The sequence below is a fragment of the Terrapene carolina genome, unplaced genomic scaffold (genome assembly GCF_002925995.2).
Source record: "Terrapene carolina triunguis isolate 2854851 unplaced genomic scaffold, T_m_triunguis-2.0 Scaffold69, whole genome shotgun sequence".
In the NCBI taxonomy this organism is placed as follows: domain Eukaryota; kingdom Metazoa; phylum Chordata; order Testudines; family Emydidae; genus Terrapene; species Terrapene triunguis.
In genome coordinates, this window is record NW_020664420.1 from 45,189,901 (window position 1) to 45,214,573 (window position 24,673).

At 39.4% G+C, this 24,673-nt stretch overlaps 1 protein-coding gene across 1 annotated transcript in view; it reads right to left on the reverse strand.

The window, feature by feature from the left end:
* Positions 1 to 14,939: 14,939 nt before the first annotated feature.
* EDIL3 (EGF like repeats and discoidin domains 3) overlaps positions 14,940 to 24,673 on the reverse strand; it is a 434,555-nt gene continuing 424,821 nt past the window's right edge. Inside the window, exon 11 of the mRNA XM_024216158.3 lies at positions 14,940 to 19,734. Coding sequence (XP_024071926.1) covers positions 19,585 to 19,734 — 150 coding nt within the window. The 3' untranslated portion in view covers positions 14,940 to 19,584. The remainder of the gene's footprint in view (positions 19,735 to 24,673) is intronic.

Genomic DNA, 24,673 nt, shown 5'->3' on the forward strand with positions numbered 1-24,673 from the left:
GGGGGCGGCGGGAGGCTTTTTTGCCTAGGGCAGTAAAAAAGCCAGAGCCGGCCCTGAGGATAACCAATGGCATGATAGCTGCCATTCTAGACCATCACTTCCGCACTCAGGTATATACAGTCACTGGCTGCATACATTGTAATGGTTGGAGTTGTCAGGACTCTCACCAGCATGAAATTCTTTCCCGTGACAGGAAGTTAAAATAAATCCATCCATAATTGTTCCCTTCAAGTGCACAATTCCAACATTGGTGTCAGGAATCCCCTTGCAGACAAGGTAGAGCACTACCTTCTAATTCCATGTCTTCCTCTCAAAGTTCCAGGTGCCTTTTGCTTGGATCCGAAGGAGGCTACAGTACTCTTTGACTGTTTAATCTTCTGAAAATGTATGTGATTAAGGCTATGTCTACACTACAGATCTTACAGTGGCACAGTTGTACCATTGTAGTTGCGCCACGTAAGGTCTCCCATGTTCTATGTCGGTGGGGGACAGCTCTCCTGCCAGCATAATTAAACCACCCCCAACAAATAGTGGTAGCTGTGTCAGTGGGAGAGCATCTCCCACCAACATAGCACTGTCCACTCCAGTACTTTTGTCAGTGAAACTTATGTCGGTCAGGGGTGTGTTTTTTCACACCCCTGACTGACAAAAGTTTTACCGACAAAAGTGCTAGTGTAGACAAAGCCTAATAAAAGTTAAGATTAAGGGATAAAATGCAATGATTCACATTATTTCCCATCTGTATTTCATACTAATAACCATGAAGGGACCTTCAGGAATAGAGTGTTCTGTAAATAAAAATTAGTAATTAAGCATTCCAAGACCAAGGTCTGAGTTGCTTTAGTTCTCAGATTGGCTGTTTTATATTTTTCAAACATTGAATAAAAGGTGACGTGCATTTCACAAAGTGTATTTACTGCATTTCATAGAGATGCTTACATGCTGAAAAATCAGACTTTTGAGCCATGTCTAGACTAGGAGCTTTTGCAAATGTATTAGCTACCGTGTATTAATTAACACATTTTCAAATATCACTTATCAACTAATGCAGAGAAAGATGATGGTGTTTAAAAACACGTCAGCTGGCTGTGGTGAACCATAGTGGTTGAAGGAACCAGCTGACAGGAAGAGCAGATTGAAAAAAAAAGATAATAGTGTTACACCAAAAGCTTTGGGAAAAAGTGAGGGGTTTTTTTAGATTCCAAAAAAATATATATATTTTTTTCTTTTGAATGTTTAAATTTCTTTTTGGATGGAAAAATCCAACTGTCCTAATTTTTAAATGTTTTCTCCTTTTATTTCCACTTTGGGAAAAAGAGATGGAGAAGTTTAAAAAAAAAGTCAAAAGAAAGTGTTTTTGTATAATTGCGAAACAAATGAACAGAATTTTTGTTGAATTTTTGTTGTTGAAAGATCAAAAAACGTCTAAAATTTTCCCACAAAAACACATTCATTTCTCAGAGTGAAGTGAGAGGCAGATTACAACATCCTGTATCATATGGCATTGGGAATGAGGGAATTATGATTGCTATTTTGGGTAGCTATGCATTTACTGCATACTAATTCTTGCTTTGTGAACTGTTCATTTAAAAAATCTACTTCTGACCTAGTCTTACCACCAAAAGGAAGACTACATGTTTGTAGTGGCCATGACTTTGGTGAAAAAAAACCCAAATGACTTTTAGGATGCCTGCCACCTAGCCACCCTATGACTGAGCAAGACTCCTCCATGAATTTTTCGAAGCACAGGCAGATGGAAGTCAGCTTAGATTTTTGGAATTTAGAGCAAAGATTCCCCTTGCTGACTCTCAACAAAATCTTAAGATTGGCCCTGTGCATAATGGTATGAGGTCTATGGGTGGGCCACGTCACCCACATTATAATCTGACTAGCCAACATTGGGCTTTAAGATCCTGAACTTACATCATTGGAAGTCAACGAAAGTTTTGCCATTGACTTTAGTGAGAGGAGGACCAACCCATAACTTATCGTATGGTACCCCTATGTTATGATGATGCATCAGTTGAACTGAGTATCCTGAAGTAATATTGCTGTACTGATACCTAGTAACTCCATTTCTTCCCCCCTATTCATTTGCATTACCCAGATCTCATTTCCATTGCTACTCACTCGGTACAGCTAGCCCTGCCAATGGTAACATTAAATAATTTTGGACCCAATTTACATGCTTAACTACCAGTACGTTCTTACATTCCATTTAAAGGGATTTCAACATAGGCTTAAAGTTAATCACACGCTTAAGAGATTGCTGAATTAAGGCCATTGTTCATGTTGTTGAACATTGAAGATGGTAATATGTTTACTCTTACCCCTCTCCTGTGGATCTAATTTATTTACTTTGCAAACAAATCTTGAGTTTTTCTTTGTGCCTTTTTTATTTGTACTTATGCATGGCTTCCAATATTAAACAAAACCAAATGTTTTGTAGGTAAATAGGCAGACTGCACATGTAACAAGGTAGCAAACATTACCTGTTTTTTAAAAAATAAAATTGAAAAAAAACTTTTTAAGCTTTGTGCACTATTATAAAGAATAGTTTACATTAAAAAAAAATACCACCACTGTCAGGAAAAATCCAGCTGGGATTTCTTATCTCATTTGCAAAGATGCTTTTAGGTAAAAATACCCATTGGCACAGATCCTGCATAATCAATTAGCACCATACTTCAATATAATAGAAGTGGGGGGAAAAGGGTTATAGTAGAGACAAACTAAGACCCCAGTCTTGTAAACACTTTATGCATGTACTCAACTGTACACATGTGAATAGGCTCATTGAGTTCAGTACAACTACTCGTGCTTAAAGTTAAGCATATGTGTCCGTATGTGCAGGATTGGGGCCTTATTTTGCATTTTAGTGTTGACCCTGTTTTGGACATTGAGAAAAAGCACAAGATTAAGCTTATGTACAGATTTATTTCCCTGTCACATAATACAGTTATCAAATTCTAGCTTTAAGTTTTCAGGCCTCTGTTTTGTTTCAATGGCAAATTCAGCTTAACAAAGTCAGGGAGAAAGTGATTTACTAGCAGTTATTTTCACTTTGCTCAAGCTAAGGGCATGTCTACACTTATCTCCAGAGCGATCGAGCCAGCGGGGGTCGATTTATCATGTCTAGTGAAGACGCGATAAATAGATCGCCGAGTGCTCTCCTGTTGACTCCGGTACTCCACCGGAGTGAGACGTGTAGGCAAAGTCGACGGGGGAGCATCAGCAGTCGACATACCGCAGTGAAGACACCACAGTAAGTAGCTCTAAGTACGTCGACTTCAGCTACGCTATTTTCGTAGCTGAAATTGCGTAACTTAGACCGACATAGCTCGCCGCCCTTTCCCCTCCCCCCCAGTGTAGACCAGGCCTCAGTCTTTTCAATCTTGGCTACGAGCTAGTAAACATAATAATGAATGGGAGAGTGAAGCGAAGTTCTCTAGTTCACTGCTACTTCAATGAGAATAAATATAAAACTACTCACAATAATATTATTTGAAATACAACTACTACTAGCCAGAAAGCAGCAATGTGAGTTAGTCTTGAAGGTTGATTTTAAAATTTATTTTAAATGGACAATGTTTAAGGGCTCCTTAACTACCTTGCACCTATCAAGGCTCCAGGAACCTTGCTCTGTGTGCATATGTCCCGCCCACTTGCACATGGAACTGACACAGCTGTGTGTACAGAATCATTCATCCTCCCAATTTTTCCCTCTGAAACTTGTAGAGGCTTTTATGCATTGTCTAGGGTCTGTGCAGGAGATGGGGAGGAGTGGGGCATGAAGATCTGGGAGGATGTGAGTACAGGGGAGGTGAGAGACACCATACCCTTGCCCTTCCAGCTCCATGGAAATTAGGCAAAGAAGTAGGGCTGTTAAGTGATTAAAAAAATTAATCGCGATTAATCACACTGTTTAATAATACAATATTTTTTATTGAAATGATTTTGGACGTTTTCTATATTTTCAGATACATTGATTTCAATTACAACACAGAATACAAAGCATACAGTGCTCACTTCACATTTATTTTTGATTACAAATATTTGCACTTTAAAAAAACCAAAAGAAATAGTATTTTTCAATTCACCTAATACAGGTATTGTAGTGCAATCTCTTTATCATGAACGTTGAACTTACAAATGTAGAACTATGTAAAAAAATCCAACTGCATTCAATAATAAAACAATGTAAAATTTTAGAGCCTACAAGTCCACTTAGTCCTACTTCTTGTTCAGCCAATCGCTCAGACAAACAAGTTTGTTTACATTTGCAGGCGATAATGCTGCCTGCTTCTTGTTTATAATGTCACCTGAAAGTGAGAACAGGTGTTCTCATAGCACTGTCGTAGCCGGTGTCGCAAGCTATTTATGCGCCAGATGTGCTAAAGATTCATATGTCCCTTCAAGCTTCAACCACTATTCCAAAGGACATGCGTCCATGCTGATGACTGGCTCTGCTCGATAACAGTCCAAAGCAGTGTGACCGAAGCATATTCATTTTCATAATCTGACTCAGATGCCACCAGCAGAAGGATGATTTTCTTTTTTGGTGGTTAGGATTCTGTAGTTTCCGCATCGTAGGGTTGCTCTTTTAAGACTTCTGAAAGCATGCTCCACACCACATCCCTCTCAGATTTTGGAAGGCACTTCAGATTCTTAAACGTTGGGTCAAGTGCTGTAGCTGTCTTTAGAAATCTCACATTGGTACCTTCTTTGCGTTTTGTCAAATCTGCTGTGAAAGTGTTCTTAAAATGAACAACATGTGCTGGGTCATCATCCGAGACTGCTCTAACATGAAATATATGGCAGAATGCAGGTAAAACAGAGCAGGGGCATACAATTCTCCCTCAAGGAGTTCAGTCACAAATTTAATTAATGCATGTTTTTTAATGAACGTCATCAGCATGGAAGCATGTCCTCTGGAATGGTGGCCGAAGCATGAAGGGGCATATAAATCTTTAGCATATCTGGCACGTAAATACATTGCAATGCCAGCTACAAAAGTGCCATGCAAATGCCTGTTCTCACTTTCTAGTGACATTGTAAATAAGAAGAAGGCAGCATTATGTCCTGTAAATGGAAACAAATGTGTTTGTCTTAGCAATTAGCTGAATAAGAAGTAGGACTGAGTGGACTTGTAGGCGCTGAGGTTTTACATTGATTTGTTTTTGAATGCAGTTATGTAACCAAAAAAAATTACATTTGTAAGTTGCACTTTCAGGACAAAGAGATTGCACTACAGTACTTGTATGAGGTGAATAGAAAAATACTATTTCTTTTGTTTATCATTTTTACAGTGCAAATATTTGTAATAAAAATAATATACACTTTGATTCCAATTACAACACAGAATACAATATATGTGAAAATGTAGAAAAACATCCAAAATATTTAATACATTTCAATGGGTATTCTATTGTTTAACAGTGTGATTAAAATTGCGATTTATCAAGATAAATTGTTTTAATCACGATTTTTTTTTTGCATTAATCGTGTGAGTTAACTGCGAGTAATCGACAGCCCTACCAAAAAGATAATATCACCTGAGTTGCAGCATCTTTTCGGTTTAGCTCCCTCAGTGGTGCCAGGAGCATCTGCAGCCAGGAGTTACTAGTACTGCAGCTCCAGCGTAGCTGCACTGCCAGGGAGCTGGGGCAAAGACCCTGTCAGATGCCAAAGCCAGGGTACAGAGCAGGCACAGGAGCTCTTTGAGGATCACTGAGAAGGCATCAGGTTTTCAAGCTGGCCCCACTGATTTTTTTTGTAGTGGGGGGTGGGGGTGGAGAGGAGGGGAATAGAATGGGCAGATGGAGCTATGTACCTTACATGGGGTCTATATGATGGGAGAGAATCCTTATGGAAGGGTACTGTGCAAGGAGCACCCCACCCATTGTTTTGTTCTTCTTTTTCCAGTGGTGGGGTGTGATCTGGGCCATGGCTATCAGGGCTGGCTCCATGCACCAGCCCAGCAAGCAGGTGCTTGGGGCAGCCAAGGGGAAGGGGCGGCACCTTGGGCTCTTTGGCGGCGGGTCCCTCGGTCCCTCTCGGAGGGAAGGACCTGCCGCCGAATTGCCGCCGAAGAAGAAAGCGGCGCGGTGGAGCTGCCGCCGATTGTGGCTTTATGTTTTTTATTATTTTTTTTTCCGCCGCTTGGGGCTGCAAAAACCCTGGAGCCGGCCCTGATGGCTATGTTATTACTATGAATGTGTAGTTTATTTCTTTCTTTACAGAAACACTCAAAGTTACGCTGACACAAGTGCAAAGGAACTACTGAGATATATATGGGTGTAAATAAGATCAAAATCTGGCTTTTGGAGTGCATGGTGATCAGTAAGAAAACAGCACTGTGGTTGTGCAGTACATAAATTTCACTCATTCATTTTGATGTTGCACACCATGGAAGATTATGCACGAGACAGGCCAAGGGAGACATTTTAAATCCAAACCATGGTAGATACCTAAAAATAGCTTAACAAAATGTACATGAAATTACATGAACTACAAGCTGAGAGCAAGGGTGAAATATATCAGGCCTAACCGTTATTTTACCAGAAACTCATAAGCCCTTGAGCACAGGTCTGTTATGCAAGTATTTTAGTATCATTACTGGAATATTATGGGCCCAAGTCTGCCATCTCACACTGAAAAGTACTTACTCACATGAGTAGCTGCATTGAAGTCAAGGAATCTACTCCAGTTACTATTTACTATTCAAGACAAGTAAGGGTGGCCAAATCAGACCCTTTATTTGTAGTATTTTTAGTTAAAATAATGAATGGAGAACAGCTGTTTTACTTTGTAGCTGTTGCATAGTACATACGCTATTTTAAATGATAGTTAAAAGAAGTATTTCTTGCAGTCCACTCTTTGATTTGGGCAAAGATTAGTCCATTAAGAGATTTCTCACCCAGTAAGCATTAATCTAAATAGAATGTAACTCGCAGTAAAAACCAGCATTGACCACAAATGCATTTTTTCCCCAGGCCATATAAATGGCTGTGGCACAAGTTGGGAGAAGGTTGCTAAATGTTTAAAAATATCTAATCCGTTTTAGTTGAAGTACAACTTTCCAAACTATGGGCACTTTATTGGGATTTGTTGATCAAGCGGTTCATATTACCCACTCTGTGTTTACAGGTGTAAACTATGCATACCATTCAGTCAGTTCAGAAGTTGCAGCAGGACTGAACAAATTTTCCTTCGCCACATCACACTTTCTTCTGGTTTGGTTTGGTTTTGAAGTCTGCTTTTAGACTCTAAGAAATATTTGGAGAATGTGACGGTTACAGTTAAACATATTCTCAGTGAAAAGCCATTTGTTAGTAGATGGCTCCTCTCCCATAGGAAAAACAGCACTTTGTATACAAAACAGAAATTGGAAAGAAACTGAAAGGTGATTATAGATATTATAGACCATTCAAGGTGTATAGCAACTGTCATTTTAGTATATATATATAATATATATATATTTAATGTAAATATCAGTTTGGATTCTTCTGGAATTAAAAACACTTGGTGTAAACCTTTTAAGTCACGTAATTAAATCTACATTGAAAAACTCTCCTTACTTAAACTTCAGTCTTCCCAGGTTAGTGTTGGTGTTCTTAATATATTAAGATGTACTTACAAATCTCATAATAAGAACAAAATTACTTTAGAATAAGCTGTATGCAGTGTTGTTGTAGCTGTGTTGGTCCCAGGATATTAGAGAGACAAGGCGGGTGAGGTAATATCTTTTATGGGACCAACTTCTGTTGGTGAGAGAGACAAGCTTTTGAGCTACACAGAGCTCTTCTTCAGGTCTAAATTGCTCAGGTTTGGGTTAACAAAAAAGTGAACAAAAAAATAAAAAAATATCCACACTATGATACATATATATATATATATATATATACACACACACACACACACACACACACAAGGATGGCTAGATTCCTGTTCCTCACTCTGTTACTCCAGTTTTATATCAGTGTAACTCCAGAACCCTGAAGTCTTCAAAAGGAGAGAATAATTTGTCAGCATGTTTTTACCCTGGTTTGCTCCCATTATACTTACAATTACACTGAAAGTAGTAGATTTATATTTTAGCAAAAGTGAAATAACTATCCAAATGACATTTTGTGATGTTGACCCTATGGAATGAAAGTCAGAATGTAAGAATAGCCGGAGGGTCTTTGAAATATCAGCAATTGGATGCTAAGTGGAGGATAGGTGTTAATGGCAGACTTTTAGACATGTAATTCCCTGGAAAATTATACTTAGGAAAAAAGTAATAATTATCCAACTGGATATATAAGGCCAGAGCCTTAGCTGTAGTAAATTGGGATATCTCCAAGTTAGCTGAGGATCGGGCCTGTATTTTGCATATACCATCTCTGTGAATGTGCTGAGGCCTTTAATCTACACAAAAATATCTCAAATTTTAGTGATATGTGTTCATCTGTAGCCTGCCAAATTCTGCAGCCAAGGAGCCAGATCATGAGTCCCTCACTCATATCAGTGGGCAGTTACCTGAGTAGGCCCAGTGACTTCAGTGGTATTGTTTGGGTTGGTAACTGCCCACCAGTGTGAAAAAAGTCTTCACAATCTGGCTCTTGGAAAGGACTGTGCAGGGTTTGCAGGATCTGGCACATTGTTAGGATGAACAAACAGCCCCAGTAGCTACTGAAAACACAAAGGGCCTTTCCATCCCCTACAATGGGCTACTCCCACAAAGGGGCAGGAAACTCTATGAGGTACTTCTTGCAAGTTTCCAATTACCATGAATTCTACCCTTTTGAGATGGACGTTGCTTTGTTCCTTTCCAGCCTCCTGGAAAAGAAGCCGAGAGGGCTCAGCCCACAAAGCCAACGAATCTTGGAGGACAAGCAAAAGCCCCGTGTCTCTGTACTGAATCCCAGCCCCCACTGCTCTCTTGGCACCAGGCTTAATACTTTTATTAGAAGTTCACTGATATTGTCCTGGTGGACTGAATTTGGTCCAGAAAATGTTTCAGGCATTTTATTCACTATGTTACCCATCAAAATCCTATATTTAAAGAATATTATTCAGGTTGCAAATTAAAAAGAAGGAAATCATAATGCATATGCACAAGGGGGACAAATTAAGGTTGTGCGCAGGCAGCCTTAATTTGCCTCTCTTCTGCATATGCATTTAATTACATACTATTTTTCTACATGACCCTCTGCCTCATTTGGAGCACAGGAAGGATGGTGTTCACTTCAAGAGTAGCTATTCAATATTTGTTTTATCTGTGTTGTTCAGAGTGTTGCCCTTGGCCTTATTTACTGGCCACTGTTCAAACCTTGCTCTGAAGACAGAATTATTAATTTCCTTCTGAGTTTTTTACAGAGCTCGTCACTATCATATCCAAGTGCTTTACAGACATTGATTTATATTCACAACCTCTCTCTCAGATTTTATATCCCCATTTTATATATGTGGAACTGAGGCAGAGAGAGAGAATAAGGTCAGAAGTGTCCACTAATTTTGGATGTTCCATTTGAGGACTTGATTTTTCAGAGCACTTAGCATTATATAGCACTTCAGTTGCAGCCATGAGTGCTCAGCACTTCTGCAAATCAGATCGCAGGGTATCAGGTTCGGCATCCAACAAATTAAGAACACACACTCAATGACCTCCTGTGAAAAGTCTGGTTTAAGTGACTTACCCTCCATTACACAGCAACTCACAGAGGCAGGGATAGAATCCAGTTCCCCAGGGTATCATTCCACTGCCTTAACCATGAGACCCTCCTTTTTCTTCCTGCAATCCCCTGCCTCATTCACTACACATCTTCCAATGGGGGAAGAAGTGTGGGGGGGGGGGGGGGGGGGGGGGAGGCTTTGTGACTGTGAGGTCCATTTCCATTCTCTTGTCCATTCAGGCCTCTAGGCAGAGTTCCTCTGGGCAGTGTCCACTGACTCCTTTAGAAGAGCAGTGGGCGCCGTCCAGGGTTCTCTGCTCGGTGTTTCCCTCTGAATCCCTTTGACCCCACTTCCAATCTGATTTTCTCTTTCCTTGTCTCCAGAAATCCTGAGCTGAGGGGGGGCCTTCACTTTTGTGCGGACCTGCATTTGCTCACACCAGTACTAATAATAATACTAAACACCTTCCAAGTTCTGCAGCAGAGATCCTACAGACAACAACTTCTTTTCCTACACAATACTGACGGATCCACAGAGCAGGTCCTGTGCTGATTGAGGCAGGAGTCCTGTGGGAAAAACAGTATGTGATCATGTGATTAAAGACTGTAGCAAAATGCATTCCCACAAGGAAGCCCAATTAAGGTTGCACACAGGCAACCTTACTTCTGGGATTTTCTAGCTTTCAAATGGTTGACTCTGCAGCTTTAACACCGCGCTTTCCCACTGGATTTCACAGCTATTTGCTGAAAGGCAGCAGAGGGATGGCGAGACTCAGGAATCTTGGGTTCCATTCCAGGGTCTGGAGGGGAGTGTGCTCTAATGCGCACAGACTCTTTTGCCCACCCCCCCTGCCCCAAGTTTGATCCCTTCTCTCCCAATCAATGTCCCTGTCCAAGTCCCAGTCCTGTCTTTTCCCAACCCCTGGCTCCTTACCAAACACCTATTGTCCTTGCTTACCAAGTCCTGGTTTTCACTCCTCAGGTTTCTCATCCCATTCCCAGTGTTGTTGCCAAATCAGTCCTAGTGCCACCCTCTGGGCTCACTGTCTGAGCCCTGAGTCTCTACTCACCTTCCCAGCTCCCTGTCTCTTCTCTCTACACTCAGTTCTGGTCTCCTTGTTCAGCTCCCTCTTCCTTGCTCCTTGTCCCATCTGTCTCTCCCATCCTTTGCCATTGGCTATCAGTTCCAGTACCCCTTCCTGGGCTCCTCAGCCAGACTCAGTCTTTGAGGTCCCTTCCAGTCCTACACTTCTATGATTCACCCCACCTTGTCCCTGGCTCCTTGTCACAGTCTCTCTGCCCAGCCTGTACCAATTCTCCTCCCCCTGCTCCTGTTCCCCTTAGCACCGGTTCCTAGTCCCATTCTCCTTGTCCAGCCATTCCCAGTCTTCATCCCCAGTTCTTCATCTGATCTGAGAAATCTCCCATTTCTCTCACCAGCTTCCAGTCCTAGTCTTCTTTTCTCCCCCCTTCCAGTCTGAGAATCACTAGCCTCCTTGTCTCAATCTATTCCTTTTCCTTCGTCCATTCCAGTTTTTGTCCCCTCTGCATTTGAATGGCAGCAGTGGTTGGCACTGAAAGCACATTACAGACATTCTCCCTGATCTCATTTCCAGCGCCTGGCCCCACCAGGGCCTGGAGCAGCAATTACATGGAAAGTTCTTCTGAGCCTCCTTAAGTGTTGCGCTAGAGTGAGCATGCTTAGTTGCTTCCTCTAGCATATGTGCAGTCTTTTCACATGGAGGAGCTGTGAGGGGATGGAGAATGCTCAATCACTCTGTGGAGATGGTGCATACAGAGTCAAGTCAGCACTAGGAGGGGAGAGAGACTTCTGCATGCTCAGTGAGAATGGAATCCAGAGATTTTAGCTGATAAAATTGAAGACTTTACTGAGCATGTATGAAGTGAGATTTAAAGGCTTATAGCTTAGCCAAATTTGCGTGGGTTTTCACAGGGATGATGAAAGGCACATTCCTGACACAAAGGCCACCCGCCTGCCAAATTTCAAGTCCCTGATCCAGCATTGTGCAAAGAAAATGTCACCAGAATTTTTTTAGCATGAGCAAACAAGCAAACAATATACTTTTTTCCAGCTTTGGTCTGGGAAATAACTGAACCATTTCCACACCAAAAATAAACAACTATTAAGTCTGAGGCAGATATCTGCCATGTAAAATTTCAGCTCAGACAGTGAAGCAACTGGGTTTTATAATAGGACTTCTGGGGCTACCTTAATAATATGCAGCACTAATGAGCCCTAGCAATAATTTCATCTAGAAGAAAGTTGTAGTGCTATGGCTGGATGTGGTGGTAAGTGCTTTTATTTGTACAGTGCAACATAAATTCTGAAAGTTACAAACAGGACTTCCACAGGAAAGAACATAGTTCACATAGGACAAACCCTTGTTTTCTCTATTCTGCTGAAAGGAAGAGAAGAAAGTAGAAGGTCAAGGATTGACTTCATTGCAACTTCATTGATCTTATCAACATCAAAAGGTTGGCTAGGAATGAAATGGTCTCTTCTGCTCAGTTAATGGGTCTGCTGATGCACATTGGATTTATATAAGTAATTCTTTAACGAGAACTAAACAAATTTCTCCTGCATTTTTAGGGTGGGTTTACTTAGGAGTGGATAAGCTAAATGGAAAGAAAAGGGAAGGGAAAGGAGTTGATGGGGACAGCCCCATATGCTTCCTGTTTGCTTTTCCCATTCATGAAAACTGTACAGTATAAGTCTACAGAACATGTGTATATATGGCCCTATTCAACACCTGTAACAAGTTTCAATAGCTTTTTCCAAGGTAATGTGTCAAAGGCCTCTTCTAATCAAGTTGTAACCTGATATTTGTCAATTAATGTGGGTCACACAACATAAGGACACTATTTTGCAAGTTGAAAAAGGCAAAAGGGAATATACTTCAAAAGAAAAATAGGATGGACACATGTAATGGAAACAAGCAAGGAAAGATGTGTGTGTGTGTGTGTGTGTGAGAGAGAGAGAGAGAGAGAGAGAGAAATTAACCCCCAGAGAGGGTCTACCTTTTGTGGCTGACATTTATAGTACACACCACACAACTCAAGCAGCATTAATAGTTTTTCATAAGGTTGAACTGTTTCACTGTTTTTTAGCATCTTTGAACAACATCCCTTCCCATCCCCACCCCCTGCTCTCCTTCAACATTAAGCTCATGTATTTTATGTCTGACAGTTTCTGTGCTTAACTGCATTTATTGTGAACAAGACAATAGAAAAATACCATTCCATACCACAGTTTCTATATTGACCTCTTGCAATGGCCCAGAATCTCAATACAGTTCAGGATGTTCCTTTTATTCTGCTTTTGATTTTCCAGTCTGATGCAAATGTTTACTGACCTTTTACACCATCCTTTGAAGGCTGATTTTCTTTATCTAGTCATGTGAAGATGAGAAACGTGTCCACTGACCTATTGCCTGATGCAAAACCTCAGATAACCATGATGTATCAGCTGTTAGAGCAGCAAAGGAGACAGCATCAGGAGTATTAACATGATGAACAGACTGCACAAAGGCAGTTCTCTTGGTTATGCTATTATACGGGGCTATTCTTGCCTCTAATTTATACTGAGACAGGATGTTTCTAAAGCCTATTAATATATATATGGTAAATTGTGTTCTGCTCATATACAGTCTTACAAAGTTAACTTATGAGACCAAAGAATATTTCCACATTCTTGCATTTGAAATAATGGTTTTACTCAAGCATTTATCTAAATCTCCACCAAATGCTGGTCCTGGTATAGATCAAAGAATAATTTGGGTGTAAAGGTATACAAAGAAAATGTATAAAAATGAGCACATTTATGTCTCTCTGTTACGCTTTATATTACTGACTTGACAGTATCACTTCATCACCGTTTTCTGCACTGTAAAGTGTATTTCCAAACAAAAACCTTTGTAAAAAAAGAGGTGAAAGTGTGTTGCGCCAAGTCCTGCTATTACTATCTCATTTATGTTTTCCCCACCCCCCCAGATTTTATGAGACTTATCTGATCAAAGTACATACCTGTTGTTTTTAATCTAAAAATTCAAATACAGATTTTTGTCTTTACCAACATAGATACTGAAGGCTACATTTTTCATAATGAAACAGTATGCTGACTTTCATGTTAATCTCTCTAGTATATTAGCCACATGTGTAGCAGGATGGACAGTGATAAAGCATTATTGTTCTAAAAAGAATTATTCATTATTTTTTGTCATTACTTTAATTTAACACCCCATGAGGAGGTACAAAAAGTCTTTCACTTCTTGTTCTGAAGGAGCATGCCTTACTTTTCACATTCCTGAAAAGGTGTCATTTATAATTAAAAGCCAAATAGATTTAATATGGTAAATATTACAGTATACATTCTTTTCTGTATGCACCTACTTCCTTGCTTATTTTTGAATACTGATAGTGATATATTGCCAGTAAGCCATCACAACATCAGACCTTTCTACTGAAAGATTATTATGCTATTAGTGTTCAGAATGTAAGTTTGCAACAGAGATAATATAATTGTTCTCCGTATGTAGCATATTCATGGCTTGTATTTCCTTCCACAGAAATCTCCTTTTCATCCACTGCAATATATTAAAACAAAGCATATCTATATTTGTATAGAAGTATATGGCTGTAGATAGAGGTGGGTAAATGGCCAAAGTTTGGAGGTTCACTTCTGCTAGAATAAACACACCTGAATTTGATACTTCAGCTGAATCTCTTAAATGTACAAAATTAGTAGAGAACAGCTTTTCTCAAAGTATTTTGTCATTTCTACTCCCATTCTCAGGCAGAAGCATAAATGACATGGTCAACCAAACTTTTTTGAACACTAGAAACATTTCCATTCAGATTAAATTTGAGTTTTGATTGAACACTCGAATCAGTATCTTTATCTTCTTACCATTTCACTAACCCATGGATGGGAAAGTGAGGGGGAGTGATTGACACATATCCATTCAAATTTGATTTATAGGACACTAGATGGTGCCTATACATTTCTGATGCCCATCCAAACAGCAGTAAGCTATGGAATTGTTAGTCTCCCTTGCACCTTTGAATTTTTTATGTAAAAGAATAGAGTATTTTTAGACAATAGTTGGTTGTACCAAGGACAAACTTACCTACCACAAAGAGCCAAAGACTGAATTCAACAAAATATCATATCATATCTGTATTCTGCATTCACTGTCACTCAGACTGAGAAAACTTGGGTCTTCTTCAAGGTATTTCATTATAAATGCTACAAAAATGTACTCATTTTTCAAAAGTTTTATTGTTAAGTTTGAAGACTAGACAAGGTCATACCGGTTTTACATCATCCTACATGATTAAAGTATATACAAAAAAACATTTGAATGTTACACAGCTTCAAAGGTTGCAAAGGTCATTGTGTCTGAGTTACTTCTGTACTTACTGACACATCAGAAGCCAGCACTGAATATTATATTTCATATTTGTTGTATAGCAAAGATACACTCATTAGTATCCCTAGTCTTCAAAACTCACACTAATTTGTATGCAGTCATTCCAAAAGAGAAAGTCAACCTAAAAATCAGAATCAGTTGACGTGATAAGCCCTTAATAGAACATAGATCAAACTAAGTTTTGTGCCTTGTTTTATTTCTCAGGCTATATAGCACATCATAGAGCTATAGAAAGGTGAAGCCAGCCTACATATATTTAACTGGTTCAGGGTGAAATTTAATTAAGAAAACAATTGCACTCCAGTTTGGTGTCATTGTTACAATTTATATAAAAATTAAGGATTATTTCAGAATGTTTTTCCAACCTTTCTTAGAAAGACATATTCTCTGCTCTTTTTATGTATGGAACTCCCATTGCTTTTAAGAGTGGCAAATGGTAGAATCAGGGTAGAATTTGTTCCTTAGTGTCAATTAATTTTATGCAGATAAAGGGGTTAAAAAAAAGTTAAAAGAAAAAATTCTTAAATGATGGGCCAAACCTGGCTCTCAGTTGCTATGTTAAATCTGAAGTAACTTCATAGGAGTCAGTGAAGTTATCTCAGTTTTATACAGCTATCACTTGGAGCAAAATTTAGCTCGCTGGCTGTACAATGCAGTTTAAAGAAAGCTCTCCGGCAACTAAAAATCAAATGATGTCACTAGAAAAATTCCCAGTACAGCATTTGAAAATGTAAATGCATCATATATGATTCATTTTTAAATCATTACAGAGCACTATCACAATGTACTGAGCTTTCTCTTCAGGCTCTGAAGAATGAATTGAGGAAGGCTGACAAAAATAAATAGATGTAAAAATTCAACTCTGAAATATTATGAAATAAGAGAAAAGTCTAAATTCTGTAACATAATGTTGCTTTTTTATGTGCTGGTGAAATTGAAAAATAATTAATCACTGAGCCAAGACAGATTAATTCAAATCCAAACTTAAAAATGTAAAGTACTAGTAAACATATAAAAATTACTTATGAACATGGCAACTAAATTAAAAAACAACACTAAAACAAATTGCTGACTTAGAGAACTAACTTTCAGAAATGGCCTCTCATTTAGGGGGCAAAGTAAGATAGAAGTCTATATGCTATTATTTATACCTACAATTAAATGCAGGTACAAATTAGTGCTCACAAAGTAGGAGGCTAAATTGAGACCCCTTTAGATATCAGGCCAGAAAAAATTCAAACAGTGCCACCCAACAACTCTTTTGTGAAGACCCTAAAGTGCAAAACATGGGCAGTATGTAATTTAACTATATACCAGTCCCCCCTTTTCCAACAGTTTTTGCTCTTTAAAAATGCCATTATGATTGACTTTCTCTTTAAAATTGTTCACTACAATTGAAGACCACTCCATATATACATCATTAAGGAATGCTGCTAACACAGTTACAGACGAGACAGTAACAGTCTAGTGGCTTTTGTTATGCAGCACAAATAAAAAAAAAAGATAAACAAAAACTTAGCAGTGTTGCACAGGACCTCAACATTTCTTACACATACTTTCTTTTACCTTTAGAGGACTCTTAATTAAAATCTTTGAAAATCCATGTCTAAGCCTTATAAAATAAATACTTGTATAAATACAGCATGAGGGTTAGGTAATTTTTATTTATTTTTAAAAATTCAAGTAATTGGAGATGTGCTGTCAATCAAACCTCCACAAATCAGTAACACATTTTTGTTTCAAAAATTCCCCACAAAGTTTGAAGGTCTTTCAAAGTGAAATTTTCTCTTTGTGGAGAATGAGAGATTATATGCAGGTTGTGAAATTCAAACTGTTTTGTTTTTGAAGTAAAATTTTCCCCTTTGCAGATTATGGGACGGCTACTTGTATATCTGGGAAGCAGGCCCAGGTTCATATCTCAGTGATGTTATAGCTTCAATAAAATGTAATGGTGACAAACAGAAATTCAGCATTATTTGTTTAAAACATGCAGCACTACATATCTACATCAGCATGTTATGAAATTAAAGCAGGGAAAATAATCAGCTATCCAATGTTCTAAACAATGTTAGTTTAGATAACTAAACTACCTCCCCACTCCAAGAACTTGAGAGTAAAGTAATAACATAATACTACTTGGCATGTACCTTTAATCTGAAGAACTCAATGCTTTACAAAGGTGAGTATCATCATCTCCTTTTACTGATAGGGAAACTGAGGCAGAAGTAAAGTGACTTGCCCAAGGTTGCACAATGAATAAGCAACAGAGCTGGCATCTGAACAGAGGTCTCCTGATTCCCAGTTTTATGCTCTACCCATACATTGCCTCACAGGCTTCAAGAGGGATGTGCTCATGTGAAACTTTCACAGAGAGCTAGCATAATGGACACTAGCCTGCACATCACTGGGAACATGTGCATTGGGCTGCATCCAGCTACTACACAATAGGAGGGGGAGGCCTGCCGCTCCCCTCTTACAGTGCTCTGGGGTCACGTGCTATCCGTGGACTATATTCCTGACATGCCCCATTTACAGCATTCCCTGTGTAGGCTGAGTTTGTTCCTCCATGCATCAGACATGCAGCTGTTCAGCAGCTTTTGTCCTTATGCACCTGCAGACGATACCTTAGAATTGGGTCCTATCTGAATAGGATGTTGTTAACACAATATAACATATCTGGGGGGACTAGAAAAGGAAGTAATTCTGTGAATAATGTAACGAGATGGGTGAAATCTTGCTATGAGCTTAGTTTAAAAAGCCCAGCGAGGTGGATGGGTGTGAATACACCCTTCAATTAGCATAACCTGTAAGGATAAATTAATCACAATCCCTCCTCCTCACCAAGATAAAAGGGCTATGTGAGCGTTGGTTTGGGTGAAGTGTCTGTGTGTGTGAGGGAAGGGAGCACAGAGAACAGAAACGGAGAGACACAGGCAAAATGGAAGAATGCCAAACAGCAGCCTGTGAACAAGGTGTATGACCCTGGAAAAAAGCTAGAGAGAGAGGTTTGTGGGTGTGGTGTTCACTAAAGAGGCTTGGAGTTGTAAGCTAAGAAACTATTCTTTTGTTTCTGATTCGGATTCCTCCTGTATTCGGAGAAGCAGGATCTTGTACATTCCTTCTAAATAAGAAAGATTGTGTCAAAGAAAATATCAGTCTACATCAATTTCTACTCCCTACTGGAACATCCCCAGTGGCCAGGGCCCTGAACTTTGAATAGCCACTTGATCGAAAAGGGGCAACAATGGCATACGGTGAACAAACAGGGACAAATTCAGCCCTCACATTACTCACTGACATGCTATAGTCAGGAGGGGATCTGAAGAGCCCAACATTTACATGCTCCTCTGACACTGTTTTGTTCTCATTCTGCAGGAACTTCCTGGCCAGCACCATAGAGGGAGCATACCAGGGCAGTGCCGGGGCTAGGAAAAGTGAGCCGTGTATATTAGCATCTACTCCCTGATCCCACATGCACACTCCCTCACTAAGACTAAGGAGGCTTCTGAGATAAGTAATCTCCTGGGCAGCTCTGTGGAGATTGCATGCCCACCCCTGAGCAAGTCAGAATATGGGCGCCTATTAATGCTGTTTTTGCAGCAGAAATGTGCATCTATTTTCATGCTAAAAGTACTTGGGCCTTGAATTTGGTCCACAGTGTCTAATCTCCACCTTCTTGAAAAATAAAATTGCAAACTGAATTCATAAACTTTGCTTTAACAAAGTCATTAACTCCGTAATATACTGATAGTAGATTTTGTTCCATGTACAAACGGGTCAGTTCTTTTAAAGAAAACAATGCTAGCAATGAGATTAATGTAAAAAAGACAGTGACTATGTCCACAGCATGCATAACATAAAGTAAACTGAATAGAAACAAAATGCAGTTGCATGGACTCTGTAGTTTAAATAAAAAGTAATGAAAGGTAGTTTGCAACATCACAAGTACCATATACTACAGAGTATCTTCCAAAATGTGTGTCATAAATACTGACAATGTCTGATAGGCACAAGGGAAACAATATAATGCAGTCATCCCAGAGAAAACTTATTGCTAAAAGCTGCAGTATCTCTTTTTGCAAGTAAGATGACAGTGCGATTTGCAAACAATGTGTCAGCCCAGTGTTTCTAAAGCTGCAAATGATCTTTTTCATGCCGTTTCTCCTTCCTTGTAAAAAGGATGCTGCTGTTCTTCCCCTAACACATTTCAACCAGTGTGAACAACTCAGAAGAAAACGAGAAAGGTAATTGCACAGCGAAAGGGACAATACTGTAACAGATTTAAAGGGCAGAATCAGGTTGGATCCTTTAAAGGGCAGGCTTAGACCTCCTTACAAAAGACAGTTAGCCGCCTACCAAAAAGTGAGCACTTTTTCATGAAAAACCCATTCAACTTCCTACAGGTTTTGCACAGTTTCTTCTACAGAGATACTTTTAGGAATATAGAGAATTGTGTTGTCAAACAGAGATCTTCTTCAGTCCTCTTCTGTGCAGCCCAACAGCTCTGACCGCAAAGTGATCCTGCCATACCATGACCAAGGGAGGATCCTTATGTGCCGTGCATAGATTGGTGGGTCAATGACATTCTTTCTGTGTGTGTCATTGTCAAAATTTCCCTGGAAAACCTAGAATGTAAGAAATAAAAATTATTATTTATGCCCGTGTTGCCGTTAGTGAATACGAACTCATGGAAGAAAAAGAGTTGATAAAAGATGTATATTTTCCCAAAGTAATTGGAAAATATTCTGACTTAGGAAAGGACAGTTTCCCAATCCTGCAGCAGAGTCTTTTTCTCAGCTAGGAGCTACTCCTTGCAAGGCTTAAAAAGGTCTCCAAAAAGAACCGGGTCAATAATTGCATAAATAATACAATTTAATTAATTTATAACAGTATTTTAGTAAGTTTACTGTCTCCTTTGAGGGTCAGGAATGTACTTTTTATCATTATCCCGGATACCAGAAACAGAAAACATGTCATGCTGAAATAATGTCAATTTGCCAACTTGGGAGTGTTGCATGACTGCATCAGCTTTGCTTAGAGCAAGGGTTCACAAACATTTTCCATAGTGTGGACTTTCTCCCCTCCTACTTGCAATTGCTGGACTGTCTCTCTTCCTATTCATAATGTCCCTCTGGCAACTACAGCACTACAACTGCCTACATGAAAAATTAATATTAAGAAATAATGTATTTCTAGCATCTTTGAATGTGATTTAGCTGTTGGACATAAGGTAGAGAACCAGCATCATGTGACCAACCAACTCTTTGTGGACCACTATAAGTGCTCCATGGGCCACCAGTATTTCATCAACCACAGTTTCAGAACATCTGGCTAGCTGGGGCTGGACCCCAAGAAGTGATGCAGCAATCTAATGTAATACAGCCCAACTGGCAAATGCCAGCATTGCCAAACACAAGAGTTCAAAAATCAGAAGACAAACCAAACTCAATTCCAACTTAAAGTTCACACTGCTAACATGTTCCAATCCTGCACATGTGCTCTGTGGCACCCTCTACTATAGCACTATGTTCTGTAAAGAGCAGGAAACTTGTAAGAAAACACGTCCAGAGGCTGAAGGAATACAGAGACATAGATATAGAAGTAGGAGAGGCAAGGAGGGCAAAGGCAAGGGGAAGAGGCAGAAGGTGGACCATGCATGGGTCTGAGTAACAGGAGGAAGATTGTGAGAGGCAGGTTTAAAGTGCTTTGATGGGAGAATTTAACTGTATCTCAAGTGATTAAGGTCTTGTCACTTAGCTTTTTGAGTCAAGAGCCTCTTGGTTCTTTATAAGGGGACTGAGTCAAGGTATACAGGAGAAATTTGATAATAGGGATTAAAATTTGGTAAGATTGTAGGGTGAAAGTTTACCCCAAATTGACAAATGAAGTAAGAAGGTGAAACTACCAGTTAAGTCAGTGGGAAATGAGCTAACTAACTCCAGGGATAAATTTGACCTCTAGCCATCTACAGGATGTGCATTGTTATATTTATTTCTCTTTACGGTACTTACATGGTCACCTCTACCATAATATCTGAGTGTTTCACAATCTATAATGTATTTATCCTCACAACACCTCTGTGAGGCAGGGAAATACTATGCTCCCCATTTCATAGATGGGAAACATGCAGATAGAGACTAAGGGCTAGATTTTAAAGGTATTTAGGCACCTAAAGATACAGGTGGGCATTTAGTAGGATTTTCAGAAGCACCTAGGTACCTACTCCCATTGAAATCAATAGGAGTTAGGTGCCTGGGCACTTCTGAAAATCCCACTAAATGCCCACCTGTATGTTTAGGTGCTTAAATACCTTTAAAAGATGGCCCTAAGGTCACACAAGAGTCTGTGGTGGTGCTAAGAATTGAACCTGGCTCTACAAAGTACGAGGCTAACATCCTGACTGTTGGACTATCCATCCCTCTGTTTAGCCTAGTCATCTCATTAATCATTAATTAGTTATTAGTAATAATTTTAAAAGTTTCAACTTTAATTCCAAATAGGTGCATATTACTCATTCTTTTCAAATACAAGGATACTCTGACAGAACTTGATCCTGCTCCCATTACATTTAATAACAAAATTCCCATTGCCTTCAAGAGCAGCATCACAGGGACCCACTATATATTCTAATTTTCTACCACCATTTTAAATATTAACATTTTCTTATATAAGTATTATTTTACTCGAAATATATATAATTTTCTTCCATATTACATTTAAAATATTCCACACATTTTTTCTTTTTATATTACAGTCAAATGCTAAATGCTAGCCATTGAGGGTGGGATTTTAAAAAGTGCCTAAGTGATTTAGGAACACACGTCCCATTGACTCAGCATAGTACTTGAGCTCTGAATTCACCTAGGCTCTTTTGAAAATCCCATCCTGAATTCCCCCCAGCCCCTTTTCTCATCCACCTAATATTAAACTGCAAAAATAAGACTGAAACATCAAGCAAATATTTCAGTCCACTCCATGGGTGAGACTCTGAAATCAATGGGAGTCTTGCTATTGACTTCAGTCATCCCAAAACTCCTTTTTACAGATGGCTTTGGTTCACAGCAGTTGACTGATCTTACCCATAGGCTAATCTGCTGCACACCCAATATCTGCAGCCTTGCTCTAAAGTTGTATCAAAATTACTAACATTTTAAAATTAAATACCTTTCTGACTTAGCATTTTTGGCATACATTGGATGTTGAGATAAATTTGGTAAATCATATTATTTCACACAGTAGGACATCACTGAAGAGGGGTAGCTTTTTATTTCATCACTAGTGAGTATAGCTTGGACAGACAACCTATTTTGCTGTAAATTCACTGATGATCAAAATCTCAATTGCTACTGTCAAAGAACAGTCAGGAAATGGAAAAATGGTATTGGTTAGTGAAAAAAAGCTCTGACTGAGTCCAAAAGTCTGAATACTGTGCAGCTCACATATGATGGGTTTTGTTTTATTTTTAGCTAGGGTAAACCAATATATAAATCAATATATTGACTCTAGTTTGTGTTAAAACAGTGTAGGATTTTTTCCTTAAGTCACAATAGCCACAAGTTCATTTTAAAGATTGTTTTTTTGTTGGCAAGATGAGAAAGATATTTTGAGAGCAAATTTTCAGCATATTTGGAAGTTCTTCATTCCCGTCAAACTTTGACAAATTCACTTTTTGTGTTCACCTGAACACCGGGCAAAAGGTAGAAAAGTAATATCTATTGGCTTTTCAGTGTCCTATAAAAAAATGAAATAGTGGTTTTAGTTCTGTTCCTACTGGACAGGTACTCCTACGACAACTGGCACTCAGGCCATGTCTTCACTTACTGGTAGATAGGCTCTGCTGCAATCGATGCAGCGGGGGTTGATTTAGCGGGTCTAGTGAAGACCCACTAAATCGACAGCAGAATACTTTCTGGTCGACTCCGGTACTCCACCTCTCTGAGAAGAGTAATGGAAGTCAATGGGAGAGCGTCTCCCATCGACACAGTGCAGTGTAGACACCTAAGTCGACCTAATCCACATCGATTTCAGTTACGTTATTCATGTAACTGGAGTAGTGTAACTTACATTGACTTACCGCGGTAGTATGGACAAGGAAGCTTTAACAGAGATGCCAAAGACTGAATGCATGGGGGACTAAACCAGTGGTTCTCAAACTAGGGCTGCCGCTTGTTCAGGAAAAGCCCCTGGCGGGCCGGGCCGGTTTGTTTACCTGCCGCGTCCGCAGGTTCGGCCGATCGCGGCTCCCACTGGCCGCGGTTCGCCTCCAATGGGGGCTGCAGGAAGCGGCATGGTACTAGCATAACCCCTAGTTTTTCTCCCCATTGAAAAATTAAATAAGCCAACAATGATAAATACAGACAGATGAAAAATAATATTTTATTGCAATTTTTAAAAAGTTTTCTGCAAAATATTGGTTGAAATTTCAAAATATTTTACCCAGTGCTGATGGTTATCAAGTATAAAAAACACTGCAAAAATTTCACACCACAGAGCTGATGAAAAATTTAGTTTTTTACTGTGGAAGACGTAGATCACAAGGTAAAATGAACTATAGGTCTGATCCTGAAAGGACCTTTCTACCTTCAGAATCCTATACCAATGAGGAGCCCCACTGAAAACAAAGGGGTTTGTGCTGGTGTATAGGCCCACCCATGCAGATCTTCATGCAAAATTGGGGGAAAGAAAGATGCATTAGATGAAAACAAAAAGACATCTAATTCTTAATTAGATGAAAGCAGTGTAATTGATCAACAATATGGAAATAAGAGTTAGGGAAGTTCTTTTTCTAGTTCATTGGCATGTTTGCTTGTACTTGGAGCAAAAATAATATTTTTAAGTCTGGAGTGCAGAACATTTTGCAGCTAGATACAGAACCCATCTCCAAGGCTATTTTCTGATTTGCTAGTTCACATTAAAGTTGGCAAGTCTAGAATTCATGTTAGTTCATCTTTCTTCAAGTTCCATTGATAAGCAATTACACCTCTACCCCAGTATAACGCGACCCGATATAACACGAATTCGGATATAACACGGTAAAGCAGTGCTCGGGGGCGGGGGGGGGCGGGGCAGGGATGCGCACTCCGGCGGATCAAAGCAAGTTCGATATAACGTGGTTTCACCTATAACACGGTAAGATTTTTTGGCTCCCGAGGACAGCGTTATATCGGGGTAGATGTGTAATTTGTTGAGATGGACCAAGGCAAATACCTTTAGGGAAAGAATTTTGTCTTTAAATGACTGAGGTCAATGTTTGTTTCAAATGACTATTGACCATTATGGCACCATTGTTTGACGTATTCAAAAACTTAAATTTGCAACTGGAACAACATCCTATGTGTAAAAAAACTGCTCAAGAAATAAAGCGATATTATTAGATCCAAGGGTTTCAACTCTTCAACTTGCTTCCAAAGATGCATGAATTGTAACAGCTCTACACATTCACATTATTTTCCATCATTCTCTGTGTGTGAGCCAAAGACCACTGAAGTCAAAAGGAGTTTTCTATTAACTTCAATGGACGTAGGACCTGTGCTCTCTATTGGGGAAAAAGAAGGAAAGATAAAT